The sequence below is a fragment of the Myxocyprinus asiaticus genome, chromosome 3 (genome assembly GCF_019703515.2).
Source record: "Myxocyprinus asiaticus isolate MX2 ecotype Aquarium Trade chromosome 3, UBuf_Myxa_2, whole genome shotgun sequence".
Classification (NCBI taxonomy): domain Eukaryota; kingdom Metazoa; phylum Chordata; class Actinopteri; order Cypriniformes; family Catostomidae; genus Myxocyprinus; species Myxocyprinus asiaticus.
The window spans coordinates 19,157,335-19,176,005 of record NC_059346.1 but is presented as its reverse complement, the minus strand read 5'-3'; the positions used below and the strand labels follow the sequence as shown (position 1 = coordinate 19,176,005).

Below are 18,671 nucleotides of genomic sequence, written 5' to 3'. Positions count from 1 at the left end.
TACAACCTTGTATAGTTTGCTTTATGTTTGCAGTAAAACCCAGTCAAAAACAGCTCAAGACAGTCAGTTTCTGGTCATGATTTATTTGCATAAACAAATCACTGTGTATCAGCGATCATGTAACATTAAAATAAAAAAATATTTAGGCAGCGTTACTTGCAGCTAAATCATTCAGCATTATCCCTTCAATGATTACAACTAAAAATCACATTTCTTCATACAACTAATACACACTTGGCAAGACAGACAGAACAAGTCGTACACTCCAGACATTTATTGGGAAAGCACATTCTCTAAGCACTCTTATCAGCATGGCAGAAGCCTTGTGCTCATGGAAAACAGGTAAGTGCCTTCATAGATGCAGTAAACATTCAGAAGCACACCAAATAAAATACTAAACCAATGACGGTTTTATTTAGTCTCTGTCCCAAGAAAACCTGATTTTTCCTCCTCTCCACTCAGTATAAAAACAGTGACTTTGAAGACCTTGGTCTCATATCTTAACAAGGCCAGAATATTTTTGTCCCTCCCCAATAATTGTGATTTTAGAGAAAGAGATTTTCTTCAAACAGGGACCATATTTTAAACCAGCAGTTATTGCATCTTTTTTCCTTATTTAACATTGTGTTACATATGTGTTAAATATAATTTATGAATAGCTATGCAGCTGTATTCTTAAAAAAAAAAAAAAATGCATAAGACGGTTAAAGCTTTGGTTCACACTGTTCTTCAAGCTATTGAATATTATGACATGGTCTGATTTTTTCGAGGTATGGAGTTACCACCTTTTTCTTGTAGGTAGACTGCCTTTTGAAATAATGATTGTGGTTCAAACTATTTAATACACCAAAGTGATAAAACCTAAATAAAATGAGCACACAATCACCTCTTATCACCATGGCAAATGTACACAAACCATACAAAATTATCTGAAACACACGCAAATAAGTACATGCTTCAAAACGCATTTTCTCTAGAGTATCAATGCAAGAAAGCAAGCATCACTCCACAGCAAATACTGTACGTAACGTATAGCATCACAAATGCAGATTTGAGTGAGATTTGTTTCCCTTTTGAAACACATTGTACCATAAATGAAAGGGGAAACACTAGGCAACATACACAAAAAAAATTTTCTAGTGAAAATTAACAACCAGTCTCTAATGCAAGAGTTAAGATTATATCTGAGCATAACAACTGTAACATCAAAAAAAGCACACACTATCATCTTATCTCCCATAATAACTACAGTACCTCAAACAATTGTGCTTATGTTTTCTCTGCAGTGCTTACTGAAGACAACACTACTACTTAAAATTAGTCAAGATGGCCATTGATATGCATTACCACTCAATTAAAAAGAGTTGTTCATTTCATACAAGTAAACAGTTCTAACATTAGTACATTTCTGAACAGCAGTTGGAGGTGTGCACATTAAATGCTTTAGAAATACAACATTTGTTTAATGTCCGAGCAGACCTTAGGTACAATATTACATTTTTCACAGATGAAAACAAGGCTGTGAGTGATAGACTTACAGTCTGTACAATGTCATAAATCATATAAAGATCCTAGATCACAGCTTTTCTGTCCATTCCAATATTTTTTGAGATGTTTTCAATGTTTCATCAGCTGAACAATCAACAATTTAAACAACAGTACAACCCTTTGAATAGAATGTAAGTCTATCACTCCCTGTCATGTTTTCATACCTGTCAAAAGATAAATATGGTGATACTCTGACTATGGTCCATTAGGACTAGACCTGGCCACTGAAGATAACCACAGTGCAAGTCATTATAAACCCTATTTTCCAGATAAAATGTCACGTGCACTGTCGGCAATGAAAAATCAGAATCTGACCAACTCTGCATACCAGAAGCTGACATTAGAAATTAAAGGAACTGATCTTTGTAAAATGACAGACATGTTTGTTTAAATGCATAAACTGCGAGTACTGCAATAGTATCTGTCATTGTGAAATCTGTAGTTTCATTGTAAATATTAAATGAATTTATTTGCAGTTTATTTTAAGGGAATAACAATTTTATTAACATCTAAAAACCACACACTTAAAATGCAAGCATCTGTAATACTTATTCAACATATTTTTTACCATTTTGACTCATATAGGCATTCTTGTCATCAGCTGAATAGTCATTATATTTGAGCACTTACAGGTTTAGAAGTGCATCTGGAGGTATATAATGCTCATTCTACCATCCCTTAGTGCATACGACCTTATACGACTTACTAAACCCATAAAACATGGACATAACTGGATTGAGAGTAGTGCTCAAACATTGGATAAAATGTAACTAGTATTGCCATTTGGACTGCAAAGTAATGCATAATTCAGTAATGGCACAATGACCTTTTAACTATTAGCCATTGGTCAGTGCTATCTGCTATCACGAGGGTTTAGACGTCAACAGTACACAGAGGCTCACTGCCAGGCTGAGCTGACTCCATTATAGTCATCTTCGGCTTCTTCCTTGCTTCCTCCTGAAATGATAAAAAAAAAAAAAAAAATGATGTAATGGTCCACAAGTACAACTACATTATGCACTAGAAAAAAAAAAAGAAAGAAAAAAAAAATAATAATTTTTTTTTTTTATTATTATTAAATAAGCTTTTAGCCTTATCCATTTATTGAATCTATCTTGGTTGGTTGTAATGTAACAAACTGTAAACAGGACATTTAACTAGCGTGCAAGATTTGTCTGGAAGATGTCATATTTGCAACTGTACCCTTTCTTGAGCAAGCTTCATCATCTCCTCTCGTAGCTTGTTGAGGATGTGAAGGTTTGGCTTGTTCTTTTTGGCAAACTGCTGAAGTTCGATCACACTCTTATCAGAATTCTCCTGAAGACGACAATAATACAGTTAATATAGGGATGTCATAAAATATCGACATATCGATTATTGATTGGCACGTTATTTTATCGTTGTATTTTTGAGGCATCGATATATAAAAATTAGCCGACATTTAAATCGGAAGCCTAATTTGCATACTTTTCAATTCACTCAGTTGGGCTTATGGTGTAATAGTGTTGGGAGACAACAAGAGGGTGATATAACATTTACTGAAGCTGGGTCGCAGGTAGGAAAAGCACAGAGGATGAGCTGATGCAGCGCAGCACAGGCAGTCCAAACTTGCGAAGGTTTTTGTAATTCAAGAATTAACAGTGACTGAGTTGATGAGTTTGCAGGTTAGTGTATGAAACGCAAAGTGACGATTAGAAATGGTGACATTTCTCTGTTTGCATCCTTGAATAGGTCTTTCATTCAAGCTGTCAATCCACAAAATGACAATTGTAAATGAAAATACATTGTGTAGGCTATATGAAAGATACATATAAACAATATATCATCAACATCTCAATAATCATTGGGAAAATCTTCTGATTATCGATCCCAAGCCTAAGTTAATATGCACATTACAACCGCACAAGAAAAACAATTCCTATTAGGATGAACCGATGTCACCAAGCTAACGTTACGAAGCTGGCTGACATGAGGTTTTGTCAAAGAATGATGAGTGATTGTCTTGAAAGTCAATTTAGAACGTGTTGAATATTATTAAAATCAGTAATATTTAGCATAGTATGCCATAGTTTTTCCAGCAAGAGAGTTTATGAATTTATAGCAGTGTAGAATCTGAAATGTCCAGCTATTATTACAAACCAATCTTTACAAACATTTTTGTGTAAAGAAAACATAACATTTAATAAAAAAATAAAAATGGCTAAATTAATTTTTTTTATGGGTGTGGGACCAGTGAAAATATTGGCAGGGCAAGTAAAACTCTGAGCTACAGTGGAAGAAAAACAAAAATCACTTTAATTAGAGCCCAGTAAAATTTAATTTCAGCCCATCAATGATGATCAAGCATTTATAATATTGTAAAATCTATAAAAGGGATGTACGACAAGTTTTTAAAAAAGCTGACCTTTTTGACCATCTTGTTGCTCTCTCTGCCGTACATGCGCAGCAGTGAGCCCCAGTTCTTCACATGAGGATGAAGCATTTGAAGAATCTTCTGTGACGCCAGCTGCTTTCCCACCCTCTTATTCTTACCTGCAGCCAACAATAGCAACAGAATTAGCTATGTGGCTGACTGTACAAAATTCAATGTAGAACTTCACCTTTCATAAATTAAATCCTTTCGTGTCATATATGGTTCATAAAGTGCTGTTTTTTTATCAGTTTTGATCATGGATACTCACATAAGCCGCGTACAGTGTGCTTCCCACATGTCATGGCATATTCACTCTTCTGGTTCTTTCCTGGGATCACCTCAAACTTGATGCTGGTGTCTCCCATCCCATGGTTTCTTTGGATGAAAAAGAAACAGCTCTTTAGATGTTTTCCAATCAGAGACATGATGAGATTTAAACATCCACAAACTGTCTGATGTTTTTCCTGTCATATTAAATTACCATTGTAATCAACTGACAGACTCTATATCATAACATACCTCTTAAGGCACTCATGAAGGATCTGATATGGTGAGAGTAAACCTGCTTTGTTGGTCAGCTCATACACCCTTGAATCTTCAATACTGATATGATTAAAATACTGTGGGATGAAAAGGGGAAATGAATGACCACAAAGACAGGAACTCTATATAAATCAAAGATTTCTGCATGGAGGTTGATGGCATAATGGCAAAGCAATCATTGTCCTCAAGCTAAACTGAGGAATAGAGACAGGACGCAAAGTACCTCCAGTTCATCTCCCTCTATGGGCTTCTCCTCTGACGTCTGTTTGACAAAGTCAGGAATGAGGATCTCCAGTGTTGCTCGAGCTGCCCGACAAAGAACAAAAGCATGAATACTTACAGTTCCCCATTATGCTAGTAAATTAATGTTTACTGTTGTCTATAAACACAACAGACGTAGACAATCCATTCAAGAAGCAAAATAAACTCTTGCTAAGTTTAAGAACTGGAATGAAGGTGTGGGTGAAGGTACCAGCTTTGTTCTTCGCAAGTTTTTTACTACTTGCTGTTCCTGTGCCATATGTAACACCATCTATAATGACCGAGGCTCCAAAGGGTTCACTTGGGTTTTCTGGACAAAGAAAAAAATATTAAAACTTAATGCTACTACATTTAAGTGCTTAGAATTCCAGAACATCAATAGCAGCGTTTCAACTTTTGGGCCAAATGAGAGCGTGCTAGTGCGTGCCAGCTGCGTTCCCACTGTCACTTCCGGGGCTTCATCATGCCTCCAAGGGGCCAACGGCCAAGCGTCTTCGGCCTGCCAATTACCCTTGGGCCAAAGAAGGACAACTGGGGATTAAGGTGGAGTCAGTGACATAGGCCGAGTTTCACCGAGTCAGGTCTCACATTCCACCAAGCAAAGACCAAAATAAGCAAACAAATGGCAGCTTCAGTCTCTACTAGGGAAGTGCGTGACTAGTCGACTAAACGGTTCTGATACTGCTAGTCGACACTGGAATTACTAGTCTGTATTAAACTGATCATAATTTTTTACACATTTACGTTTGGCTTTATATTTTTACAGAGGCTGCACTTAAATTACCGTCATATTAATGTTACATATTTTAAATAGAATTAATAATACAAATATTATTTAAAAAAAAAAAAAAAAAAAAAAAAAAAAAGGAGGAGGATTTCTGGAGCAGATACAGAGTTTAATTTCACCTCAGGCTGCGCATGCTTCTTCCCTCTCTCACTCGCGGTGTGCGCAGGAAAATGTCCTCTCGCTAGACAAGCAAACTCAGCAAAGTAGTAATGAAATCACTTCGGTGGCGTGGGAATCGGCTTTCCAAATGTTTGAAAGTCCCTATGGTCTTCTTTACATCTGTGCATGCTTGTACGTTATTTGGCTTTTTCAAGTGCAGGATAGACGCCTAAGGTGAGTCAAGTCCCGTTTTTCACCGGACCATGTCGACGGATTAATTTGGCTCATCCAAAAAATTATGCTTTTGAGTAAGTAGCCTAGAAAATAACTGTTTTAGGCTAGGTATGCCATTTTTTTAATCTGCTGATTAAGAAGGCTATTTTCAACAAGGTGCCGACTGCTGAACATGTTAAACTATCTTTTATTCTGTGTACAAGTCATGTTTAGAATACATTAGATTTATTGTAGGCTACATCACAGGCCTATTTTTTCTATCCTATAGCTACTTTTTTTTTTTTTTTTTACATCGTAACTGTTATTGGTTAATGTTTTTTACCGAACAGCTGTCATATTAGATCAATGGTTAATGCACAACTGCACGTCGTGAAATACGCGCAACTTTTCAGCGCATTTTTTTTCTCTCTCATAGATTTGGCTTAGTCTACCTGTTAATTATTTTCAACAATGTCCTGACTGTTTTAATGTGTTAAGTAACTTTTACTTAGTGATTTCCGTTTAGAACAGGCTTTTAGGGTTGTTCCATTAATGCTGCACTATTCATTCAATTGTTTTCAATAAATATGTCTATTAAATATTTGCTAATGTTGATTCAGTGAATGCATGTCATATTCTATATTTAATGTACAATGATCATAATTCAAGGCGAGCACGCTGCAGATAAATGTCCCTTTTCAGTGGAATTTAGCATCGGATTTGGAATAGATTAAGTATTTTAAATGGGTCGCATAAACACACTTTTTTTTTTTTTTTTTTACTGTTTTCTGAAGGTTGGTTTCTCTTTAGACTAGTCGGTTACAAAACTTCCGTTTAAACGACAGTCAAATTAGTCGTAGCGCACATACCTAGTCTCTACCATGTTCATTTCGAGGGCCAGCTATTCTCCAGAGTCTGATACTTCAGCTTGAGCTTCCCTCTTGCTTGTGAAATGGACAGGGCGTGTGACGTTGGCCCAGGGTGGCCTATTAAGGGCAGGTTTTAGGTCAACGCTGCGGTGCTTTTGGCACGGTGGTGGGAATGCAGATAAATTTTGGTCTTGCGGCTCGAGGTCCGAGGCTATTGGTCCCCAGCTGACCAGTTCATTGCCCTGACTCGCACTGGCCTGATAGTCGAAATGCTTGTTATGCAAGGCCTTGAGTGGTTTATTGTTTTCAAAAAGCAGCGACAACAGCAATATGAGAAAAGACACGTTCGGTCTGTCATTTATAACAATTATTCACAATTCTTCCAGCAAATATTATAGTTAATTAGCCTAAATTTAGGCAATACTGTAAAAAAAGGGAACATGCCGCATTAATATAAAATCGAATTGATATTTAATCCAGGTGTGCATATATCTGTTATTCTACAATGGCTTCAAACAATCAGATTTTATAAGCGAAACTGTTTATTTTTTATTATATACATTACAGCATGCTACTTACCACATTCAAAAAAGTTGTAAACTGGTCGCACCTTGAGCACTCTTTGCATATACTCATGTAAAATGCACACCTCTGACTTCCCGTTAGGGTTGATGACAAATTCTGAAATGTAAACAGGATCAGACTTGTAAGAAACCAAATGTTGTGTGCTATTCAATTTATAAAATAATGAATTGTCAAACAGGTACCTTTTTTTGTGGGCGCATCCTGCACAGACAGCGTGATGAGTTTCTGATTGGCTGGTAGGATGGGCCTCTCAGATTCTGCTTGCTTCCTCTTCATGTCCCTGTTGAACTGCCTGCGCTCGGCCCATGTGCGGAACTTCTTCACCGTCACTTGCTCAAAATCAAAGCACTTCTCTAGGTAGCTTCTGAATCGTTCAATATCTGGGACACAATTCAGGAAAAGACAGGGTTAACTCACCATGCACATGAAGTGATTCAGAAATCCCTTCAGCAATGGGTTTGTTCAGATATGCATACATTTTGACATATCCGACTCAAATCTGTTGTTTTTGGTAGTCTGAACAGTAATAAATATATAAAACCACCATGAAATCTGATTTTTACAAAGACTAAACGTTCATGTGTTCCAATCTGATAAACATCTGTAACATCATATACAAAGTGCACAACAGTGTCCAAATACTCTGTGTGCGGTGTGAAAAAAGGCAAAAATATTTAACTCCCTTTAGAAAGGAGTTTAGCAACGTAACACCGGTGTCAACTTCTTACTAAAGGCAGACCGATATATCAGTTTTACCAATTAATCTGTGCTGATAGTTGCTTTTTGATCTGCAAAAATCTAAAGTTTTTTTTTATTCCTCCGTGTTTCTCTGTGGCCTGCGCTAGAGGAGTCTACAGTTAGAACAGCTGGCTTCTAAAGCCTCTAAAGATAAAAATGTAAACAATCACTGACAACTTGTGGGGATTTGCAGTGTCTAAAGCTTTCATCATTGCCAATATTCATCCATATTTTAATAGCTTATTTTAATATCATATTTCCATATCTTGTGAATGATATTAAAACCTTATCTGGTGAAATACTGTATATATACACACAACCTTTTTCTGAGGAATATAGGCTATAAAAAGCTTAATTTGGTAAATACTTAAATATACATCATTGTAAGGTAGCCAGGTCTCTGTCATTTCAAAATAAGAGTCCCAAAATAAGTACGTTTTTTTTCTGGGCTTGTTTATAGTCAAAAGTCCCACGTTATGCACCAAAACTTAATTTTTCTGCATTATTGTGATTTTGGTTAAACAATAAACTGCATCTGGGATTTTGTTCATTTTGGACTCTTGTAGCCTCTATGTCTGTGCCCATCATAGTAAGGAAAGAGTAATAATTTGTTTTAAACATTCTATAAATCCATTTTACAAACTATTGGCTGATTAATCGGTTATCAGCCTTTTCCATCACCTTAGTTATCAGTCGACCTCTATTTCTTACCAATAGATTCGTCTTTGCAGACCTCAACCTTGGCTTTGACCTGGCCCAGGGCTCCCTGTGCAGTATCACTGGACTGTCCTTCCTTCCCCTCTGAAGACCCTCCTGGCTCCATGAGGTCAAGATCTGGCTCTTCTGATGTAGTCTGGCCAGGTGCCTCTTCTGTAGCAGTAGAGTCTGGCTCGTCAACTCTCTCCAATGAGATCCCCTCTTCCCCCGATTTCACCGGCGACACCTCTGCATTCGGAGTCACCTCTCCATTTTGTTCCCTTTCCTCTTGTTCCTTCATTTTCTTGTAGTGCAAGCAGGGAATGCTACTGGTTGGTGGGTCATGTTTCTATGGGGAAGATGAGTATAAGAGAGGAATGAAGTGCCTTCATTCACAAGAATGCAAATATTATGAAGTAGCAATGGCACAATAACAGATAGACCATCATGAAAGTCTGAGATCTTTGGTCTGTCTAACTATTTACCCTAATGCTTCCAGTTCCAAGGAAGTAAGGTCTAGACCAGGTTACAACTCTGGTTTCCCGGTGGAGGTAGACTGGAATGCCAGAATTATGGAATGTCATGATCCAACCATCAGGTAACGGCTCGGTAGGTGGACGCCCACGACCTGCAGAAACACCAAGCCATTATTTAAAGCTGTTCTCTGGAGTAGATTTCACCTTGTATGAAAAGACCAATCAACTTTGGACAGTCATGTTAAACAAAAAAAATATATTTTTAAATAATTACATCAACAACAAAAACGCATTAACAGTTAGACTTGTCACAATGCTGTCAATAGTGCTTAGGACTTGAAATTAAACTTGATATAAAAAAAAACAAGGGCTGCTGAGACTCACTCTTAAGAACGGTCTTAATTTTGGTCATCATGGGCTGAACTCCAGCCTCTCCGTCTGAACGGTGATCACTGTCTCCAGTGTAAATGTCCTCAGCCAGACGCCTCTTCTTGGGCAAGGGCATGCCTTCCTCCAGCAGGGCATCTACATCATTGTCAAAGTCCTCCTGGAAGACAGGATGGGTCAATAACTGGCAGCCATTGGCACATCAACTCAAAAAAAAATTACTCCGAGAAGCCAATTTGAACCCAGCCCACTTTGTGTGCTGTAATACAAATGTTCCCCAATGGACCACCTTGTCACAAGCCAGGATCCATCTTCATGAATGATAAGCATGTGCTCTATTTAGTGGTGGGCATACATTTTAGTGGATATTCTGAATGATGACCAGTTAGAGGTTAAAATGACAAGTTACAACATTACACATTTTAAACAGACAACGTCAAATTAATGTCACCTAATCAAAGAAGTCATAATGCGACAATTAATTACATCACTTTTACCTCATAGGAGTAATTCAGTTCCTCCTCACGCACGCGCTCCTGTTGAACTATCATCTCAGACCTGAAACCACTCTGCTCTCCATGTTCCACTTCCAGAAAGTTCTCGCTGAAATCTTCCAGGTCATCCAGCACAGCAAACTCAACCTTGTTCTCCTGCTCAGCCTCCATCACTTCAATGTTTCTAGCTAAACCTAGAGAATCATTACTTGTGCCCGAGCTGCCCGGCACACTCCCCTGGTCTAGAGAATCATGCAACTCACCATTCAGGCTCTCTAGGCTGTGATCTTCTTCGCTACCCTGCCCCATACCCGTGTACAACACCTTCCTGTCTTTACTCCTACTGCCGTCTGAGAAACTGACGCTGATCTTTACATCTCTAAGTAGTTTGAGGTCAGGTAAGAATTTGGTAACTGGGGGAGCATGGCGAGCGGTTCTAGGGCACGTGGCCAAAGGGTCAGGATTATCTGATGGGTGGACACTAAAGGACAATGTGCGTTTGTTGAGGAAGAGCTGTTCATCCCTGTCCACTGCTGGGGTGCTTTGGTGTCCATCACCACCAGAGCTAACGTCCATTTCCTCTGCGTCACTGGACGTTTGCAGGGGAGGTGGTGGAGGTGCTTTACAGTAATCATTCCCTGCAAATACTGCGTCTGGTGGCTCCAATGGGAGGGGAGGTAAAATCTCATTCACATCCATGTTCAATTTCTTAAAAAAGCTATATTAAAAACTGAGAGAATGCAACTAGGAAGGGATCTGCCTATGTATAACTCTTCAGCTTAAAACAACTGCAGCCCTAACACATGCATGAATATATTAAACAGCTCAAGACACCTATTTAATAATATTAATGTACAGGGTTGAATATGCTAAGCTGACTACATTGTTCTTTTCATTAATGTAGACAGCTTTTTAGAAATCACTGTCTCAATTATTGGAAATCACAATGCATTCAGCTTAAACGTTGCCCACATCTAAGCACTGTCCATCCTGGGAGGCCAGATCTTCTGCCAGCACTGAAAGAGAAAATGAAATAGAAATACAGTTATTCAGAGACCAGGAGCACTTTATAAGAAGCATTAAAGGTGCAATAGTTTTCAGTTAACTAGGTCAATGAAAAAAATAAAAAAAAAATTAAAAAAAAACACTGATTAGTTTAATCCATGAGTAAACTCATTTTATTAAAGCTTCAGCTTGACAATCGTGACTTCATGTAAAAAGAACAAATATGGCAGTTAATTAATGAATTAATGTAGTGATAAATATTTTACTGTTATCAACAACAAAGCCATTTTGGCATAAAACAAATAACTTCCATGGTCTGAGGATGTGAACAGCTCCAAGTAGAACCTCCATCTCGTAATTAAGAGTAATTCCGACATGACGTGAATGCAGCATAAAGGCCGATTTATACTTCTGTGTCGAACCTACTGCAGTTATACCGTAACCTGACTTGCATCTCTTCAGAAAAGTTGTCAACGCAGACCACAAAAGTTGTGATTGGTCCCTTTGTAACCAGAAACTGTCCCCCAGGATAATAAAAAGATATGTGGTTGCAATATATTTTCTCCAAGATTGTGTTACGATATATGCGTCACTGATTAGTGATCATGTCACATTGTGTTTGGATTTTTAGGAGCATCTGCCGTTTTTATAATCGGTTAATGTTTCATGAAGTTACAAACGAAAACACAGCAAAAATACACATCTGTTTAAAATGTATAAACTCTGTGAGTGAAACAATATTTGTTGTATTCTACCAGAGACCTTTCCGATCTGCATTTTGACAGTATGGTGTATAGTAAATAATCATTTCATCTGAAACAAAAAAAAAAAAAAATCACCTGCACCTGTATATTGTCTATATGCATTTGTAAAGTCCAGCTTCTAAGCTTTATAACCACATCCATTTTGTTTTGGTCAAGCAAGAAGTTATAAATTAGATTTTTTTTTTCAGCCAGGAACAAAGTATGGCAAAAATATTTATTTATTAAGCGACTCAAAAGCAAGCATACAGTATCTGCCTGATTGATTTACTCTCTGCATGGCAGGCAACATGTATAATAAATCATATGTACCTAAATACTTTATGAACTCGTTTTAATGCTAAATTAAATACTTCTGAATCAAAGAATTGCAGTTTCCTTTATTTATTACATGTATAGTTATTTCAGAAATGAAGGCATTTTCTCTTAATATGCTATGTGCTATTCAAGTGGAGTTGGAAATATTGTAACTACGAGTTCCGAGCACATAAATGACCCAACGAAGACGTATTTACAAGTGGAAAACTCAGAATTCTAGATCATTTTTGTTTGTTTATTTTTTTAATTCTAGATGAAACCAGAGTTGCCGAGTTTTGACAGAGGAAGGGCCATGTCAACATAAAAGATGGAAAGCAATGATTGTGTTGAAGTTATATCAATTTTTTTTATTTAAATAATAATGTTATATGTGACGGTCAACCAATGACTTACCCTTCGGGGTTTGTTTTAAGTAAATTAATTTGTTAGATAACACGCACGGATACATCGTAGGTCATCATTCAGGTGCGTTCAGTTATTCTTATCCACTGCTACAACAGAAAAAGAGCTTTTGTCGTGGTTCATTGTGTATTTGTGCAAGTCTGGCATCTTCCGTATTTTGTTTCCCACTTATGCTGCCTTCACGTGCTATTGAAATTATCGTAAATACGAGTTTCCCACCAAGGTTATAATAGTTTTACATTTTTTATTTAGTTTTCATTTCTATTTCATTTACATTTTTCTCTCCAGTTTAGTTTACATTTTGTTTGTTAGTTCTTTGTTAGTTTTTAAATATTTTATAGTTTAGTTTTTCATTATATTTAGTTTTTATATCAAGTGATACATATAGAATGGGGAAAACAGGCATTTGTGGATACGTGGGTCGTATAGTTGGACACCCAAACGTACAGATTTAATTAATACTTACAATATTAAAAATCTTCATTTTAATAAGACCAACTGAAATTCATTACTGATATTACAGTAGAAGAAAATACATAATTCCAATTTAGGAATGCTTCTTTTTTTTATTGAACTTTAATGACAAAGTCCTCTTTAGTGCATTTGACATGAGAAAGTAAGTCTTGTCACAACTCTGAAAACTGAACATCAAACAAAACTCTATACAAATTCAAAATGAAATGTAAAACAATTCACTGATTGACAGTGTAAAACAGAATGAGTGAAAAGACTGTGTGTGTGTGTGTGTGTGTGTGTGTGTGTGTGTGTGTGTGTGTGCGTGTGTGTGTGAGAGAAAAAAAGTCAGAATAAATTACTGGATATTATATCGTTTCTGTTCTCTTTGTTTTAACATCATGCATTGGCAACACAACGAACAGTTATTCGAATAAAGGTTCAAATGTGTCATAATTGAAGTTCCAGACACGGCTAGCATGTTTTCTATAGGGTGACCAGATTTTGAAAGTCTCAAACTGGAACACCTGGGGGTTTCGAGGTACATACAGGTGCATCTCAATAAATTAGAATGTCGTGGAAAAGTTCATTTATTTCAGTAATTCAACTCAAATTGTGAAACTCGTGTATTAAATAAATTCAATGCACACAGACTGAAGTAGTTTAAGTCTTTGGTTCTTTTAATTGTGATGATTTTGGCTCACATTTAACAAAAACCCACCAATTCACTATCTCAAAAAATTAGAATATGGTGACATGCCAATCAGCTAATCAACTCAAAACACCTTGTTGGTCTCTCAGTTTGGTTCACTAGGCTACACAATCATGGGGAAGACTGCTGATCTGACAGTTGTCCAGAAGACAATCATTGACACCCTTCACAAGGAGGGTAAGCCACAAACATTCATTGCCAAAGAAGCTGGCTGTTTACAGAGTGCTGTATCCAAGCATGTTAACAGAAAGTTGAGTGGAAGGAAAAAGTGTGGAAGAAAAAGATGCACAACCAACCGAGAGAACCGCAGCCTTATGATTGTCAAGCAAAATCGATTCAAGAATTTGGGTGAACTTCACAAGGAATGGACTGAGGCTGGGGTCAAGGCATCAAGAGCCACCACACACAGACGTGTCAAAGAATTTGGCTACAGTTGTCGTATTCCTCTTGTTAAGCCACTCCTGAACCACAGACAACGTCAGAGGCGTCTTACCTGGGCTAAGGAGAAGAAGAACTGGACTGTTGCCCAGTGGTCCGAAGTCCTCTTTTCAGATGAGAGCAAGTTTTGTATTTCATTTGGAAACCAAGGTCCTAGAGTCTGGAGGATGGGTGGAGAAGCTCATAGCCCAAGTTGCTTGAAGTCCAGTGTTAAGTTTCCACAGTCTGTGATGATTTGAGGTGCAATGTCATCTGCTGGTGTTGGTCCATTGTGTTTTTTGAAAACCAAAGTCACTGCACCCGTTTACCAAGAAATTTTGGAGCACTTCATGCTTCCTTCTGCTGACCAGCTTTTTAAAGATGCTGATTTCATTTTCCAGCAGGATTTGGCACCTGCCCACACTGCCAAAAGCACCAAAAGTTGGTTAAATGACCATGGTGTTGGTGTGCTTGACTGGCCAGCAAACTCACCAGACCTGAACCCCATAGAGAATCTATGGGGTATTGTCAAGAGGAAAATGAGAAACAAGAGACCAAAAAATGCAGATGAGCTGAAGGCCACTGTCAAAGAAACCTGGGCTTCCATACCACCTCAGCAGTGCCACAAACTGATCACCTCCATGCCAAGCCGAATTGAGGCAGTAATTAAAGCAAAAGGAGCCCCTACCAAGTATTGAGTACATATACAGTAAATGAACATACTTTCCAGAAGGCCAACAATTCACTAAAAATGTTTTTTTTTTTATTGGTCTTATGATGTATTCTAATTTTTTGAGATAGTGAATTGGTGGGTTTTTGTTAAATGTGAGCCAAAATCATCACAATTAAAAGAACCAAAGACTTAAACTACTTCAGTCTGTGTGCATTGAATTATTTAATACACGAGTTTCACAATTTGAGTTGAATTACTGAAATAAATGAACTTTTCCACGACATTCTAATTTATTGAGATGCACCTGTATACTGTGTGTGTGTGTGTATATATACACACACACACACACACACACACACACACACACACACACACACATATACATATACACACACACACGCATTGTATTAAAATATGTAGCTAAATTCAATATAACATCTTTAGTATGTGAAATGTTAATTTATTATACATCGTTTTATACAATTTTAACCACATTTTAGATATTTGTAAAATTAACAAATTCCATATAGTCTATTCTATCCATATGATGTCATATTGCATTTGTAATAATATGACTTGTCAGTGCTTGAAATTTCTTCATTTCAGCTAAAAAAAAATTTTACACAAAATTTGCAACATCGGAACTTAAAATACAATTCCACATTTAAGTGCTTGTACTATAAAAAACAAATAGTGTTGTATAAATATGACCTGCAATCTCTTATTTAACACTGTGGCCATGGGAAAGTGAACATTTACAGTAACAGCAAAACATTTCAATTCCATTTTCACGTGTTGTGCAAAGAAATAAATCGGCTTCTTTCAGCTTGTTGAACATGCATTTTCATTTGGGCATTTCTAATTTGCATTGGATGATGACAGAGAGCAGCAGAGCGCGCCAAGCGCGTGAGTCATTTTCATGGTAACAAGATAGATTCTGAGCAGATTGTTCCGTATTGATAGAATGAAAGTATCGTCAAATCATTGTGCAATGCAATAAAATATCTTCCCTGCAATCGATACCAGACACGATACCAATAAAGACGTTGAGGATATTTAATTTCAAAGAAAAAAATAAAAAATAAAAATCAGTGAGCCTAACAGGGACATTTTTTAGACAAAAGACAGGCACACATCATAAAACTGGGTCCGACTTCTGGTCACCCTAGTTTTCTAACTGCTTTGCTTCTCTACATGAAGTACTGTAGTGATTCCCTCCCACTCTGTCTTTGCTAATGTAATGAGGGCAACAGCCCATCTGCTAGTGCTATTGCCGCCAAATGGCATCTTCATGTTAAGGTGATAGCGGGTTTAAAAACCTACCGCAACAAAAACTAAATATTTTTTACGATTATTTTTATTTTAGTTTTTTCAGAGCCAGGAAAATATATTTGTTTAGTATCAGTTTTTCTAATTATGTTGATTTTTATTTCAGTTTACGAAAATGTTTTTTTTATATTTAGTTTTCGTTTTAGTTTACGATAATAACCTTGTTTCCCACTCGGAAGTTGCACATGAACGACGCCTCAAGTCGCAATTACGACTAGGGCTGCATTCCACTTTTTTATGTCCTTCCCTCGCTAACCTCCCTCCATCTCATGGACTTGGATATAAGTGCCAACTACTGGCGGAACCCGAGCAATGGGTTTAACTGGAACACCTAAGCCCTTGATCACTTTGACCATGTTGAAGGCTGATGTCAATTTGTGGAATTGTTTAGTGATTTTTGCACCTGAGAATACAAAGTTTTCGGAAATTGATGCAATCACAGATTTAGGTAAAGTTTAGTTGTAATTTCAGAGGCATTACACCCATTTTGTTATACAGTGTATGTCTCAAGGATGTATATCTTAAAGAAAAAAAATATATATATTTTTTTTTGGAACTAATTGTTAGAAAGGATTAATCAAGTTTTACAAAAATGAAAATGGTAACGTTACAGGGAACATATAGGCCAGGGGCCGGCAACCTTTTTGACATTGAGTGCCATTTTTTATTTTCCTGGTCGATGGCTGTTTTATTTTATATAAATAAAATAGTCTACTCTCTCACCATTGCTGGTGTGCCAGTGATTACCCCTCCACGTGCCAATGCTGGCACACCTGCCATAGGCTGCCAACCCCTGATATAGGCTATGGAAGTGTAACAAACAGTCAGTTTAAGGTAGCTCCAAATATTATGAGGTTGAATCTCAGTGTAACTTTTCTAACTGCTTAACTGACCGAACTTTACTTCCATCATACAATAGAGTTGTTTAGGGGTGTGGTAGTTTTAGCACGATCTGTGCTGTTATGTCACAATAGAGCTGCATTGTGGGATATGGAGCTGCCTGAAGCATAACTCTGAGTAGGTTCGCTCCCTCTACCAAAATCAAGGGGTTGAGGGTTTGTCAGTAGAAACTTCCCTCGCCTACTTAATGAAGTGGAATGAACTTCCAAAATGGTTGCAGGGATTCCCCCGAGGAGAAGTGCTAAAGAAAGTTATCGAATGGACGTTTAATGTGAAGTGGAACACTGCCTGGGAAACTGAGATCATTTTGATACCAGAGTACCACACCGACCCACCAACGCAGAACTATAAATGCAAACAGCCTATGGTATATGTTCGACTCAGAAGTATATTTCATCCTTTAAGCAAGTAACATTGGCTGTTCATGGGATCCTAACATGGTTGCCCCCATGAGGGGACCCTCTCCATGTACAATAAAACAGCTTTTATAAGGTTACTCATATGACATCTCATGTGAGTGGTCACGACTTTATACATGTTTCAAAATTACTATTAATTTCCTAGGGAGTAAAAAAAAAAAAAAAAAAAAATACTGAGGAAAAAACTGCTGAGTGTACCTTTATGACGTCAACCTTTATATGCATATGCAAGTGTTGGCAACTAGATCTTTCAATTGCCGTTTTTCTTTTTTTAAAAAAAAAATTATTCGAAATGTTTGATGCATGTATGCACATAATGCGGGTGTTTCTATTAGTAATTATACATTTACATGTAGAAAAAAAAAAAAAAAAAAAAAATGAATTTCTGCTAAACCAAATATTATTCTGTTCGTAGGATATTAGCTAATAACCATAAGCCCAAAAAGGCCCTTGCCAGTAATTTGTCATCAAACAGAAACGACTGGATATATGGCTACACTTTAACAAGCAGACGTTCAGAACTGCAATTTAGTATCAAATCATTGGTTTATAAACCAATTACCTGTACGAGTTGTTTTATTCTGCAATCTATTCCTCCATAAGTTGACCCGCGTTAGCCATCTGAAGCCGTGTGCCAACCAAACCCTTTTGCACGGAATTAGCTAAATATCGAGAAAAGTACATATCAGTAAGGTTACACGATTGCCTTTTACTCACCTAACTACCCAAATGTTCTCGTGAGGACCTCATGCAATCACTGAGCTTTTCTGTTGGCCGTCTCCTCTCTCCGCCATCTTTATTACAGCAGCATCAAGGGATCTGAACACGCCTCTCAACCGGTGGCGAAATACATGTGATTGGACCTTCAGCAATATACATTTTTTTTTTTTTTTTTTTTTTTTGCATATATTCTTCAGATGTTCCTAAATTGCAATTATTTTGTTTATTTATTTACTGGATGTCTTGGTGCAATAAAAGACAGAACCACAACTATAGCAGACCAAATAGTGTGATACGTCTGTGATGAAATTTTGGCTTGTATTGTGCAATTTACTTGATTTTTATTTGTTATATTCGACTATTAAACTTTTGCATGCTGAATGCAAAGCATTAAACGCAAAGTTTGCATCAAACAGGAGAATCTGTCGGGTAGATGATCCGCCCCAGTAGGGG

General features: G+C 37.2%; 1 protein-coding gene across 2 annotated transcripts; it reads right to left on the bottom strand.

The window, feature by feature from the left end:
• Positions 1-63: 63 nt before the first annotated feature.
• Positions 64-18,339, bottom strand: LOC127417165 (microprocessor complex subunit DGCR8-like). 2 transcript variants are annotated; one of them, XM_051656946.1, is made up of 14 exons: positions 18,216-18,339; positions 10,113-11,125; positions 9,613-9,775; positions 9,238-9,380; positions 8,768-9,101; positions 7,501-7,698; positions 7,313-7,414; positions 4,977-5,075; positions 4,728-4,810; positions 4,481-4,581; positions 4,230-4,336; positions 3,953-4,080; positions 2,752-2,865; positions 64-2,505 (listed from the first exon to the last, which is right to left on the bottom strand). In XM_051656946.1, the coding sequence occupies exons 2-14, from the start codon at positions 10,806-10,808 to the stop codon at positions 2,422-2,424; spliced, it is 2,352 nt and encodes a 783-aa protein (XP_051512906.1). In that variant the 5' UTR covers positions 10,809-11,125; positions 18,216-18,339; the 3' UTR covers positions 64-2,421. The 2 variants fall into 2 exon arrangements, with proteins under 2 accessions (XP_051512906.1, XP_051512917.1); XM_051656957.1 differs by lacking the exon at positions 18,216-18,339 and adding an exon at positions 18,061-18,147.
• Between the last annotated feature and the right edge of the window lie 332 nt (positions 18,340-18,671).

Coding starts and splice junctions, on each gene's coding strand:
- LOC127417165 (XM_051656946.1), bottom strand. CDS start 10,808: ATGGATGTGAATGAGATTTTACCTCCCCTCCCATTGGAGCCACCAGAC. Junction 9,102..9,237: donor TTGGAACTGGAAGCATTAGG/GTAAATAGTTAG, acceptor TCTTCCCCATAG/AAACATGACCCACCAACCAG. Junction 4,582..4,727: donor TAGAGGGAGATGAACTGGAG/GTACTTTGCGTC, acceptor TTCATCCCACAG/TATTTTAATCATATCAGTAT.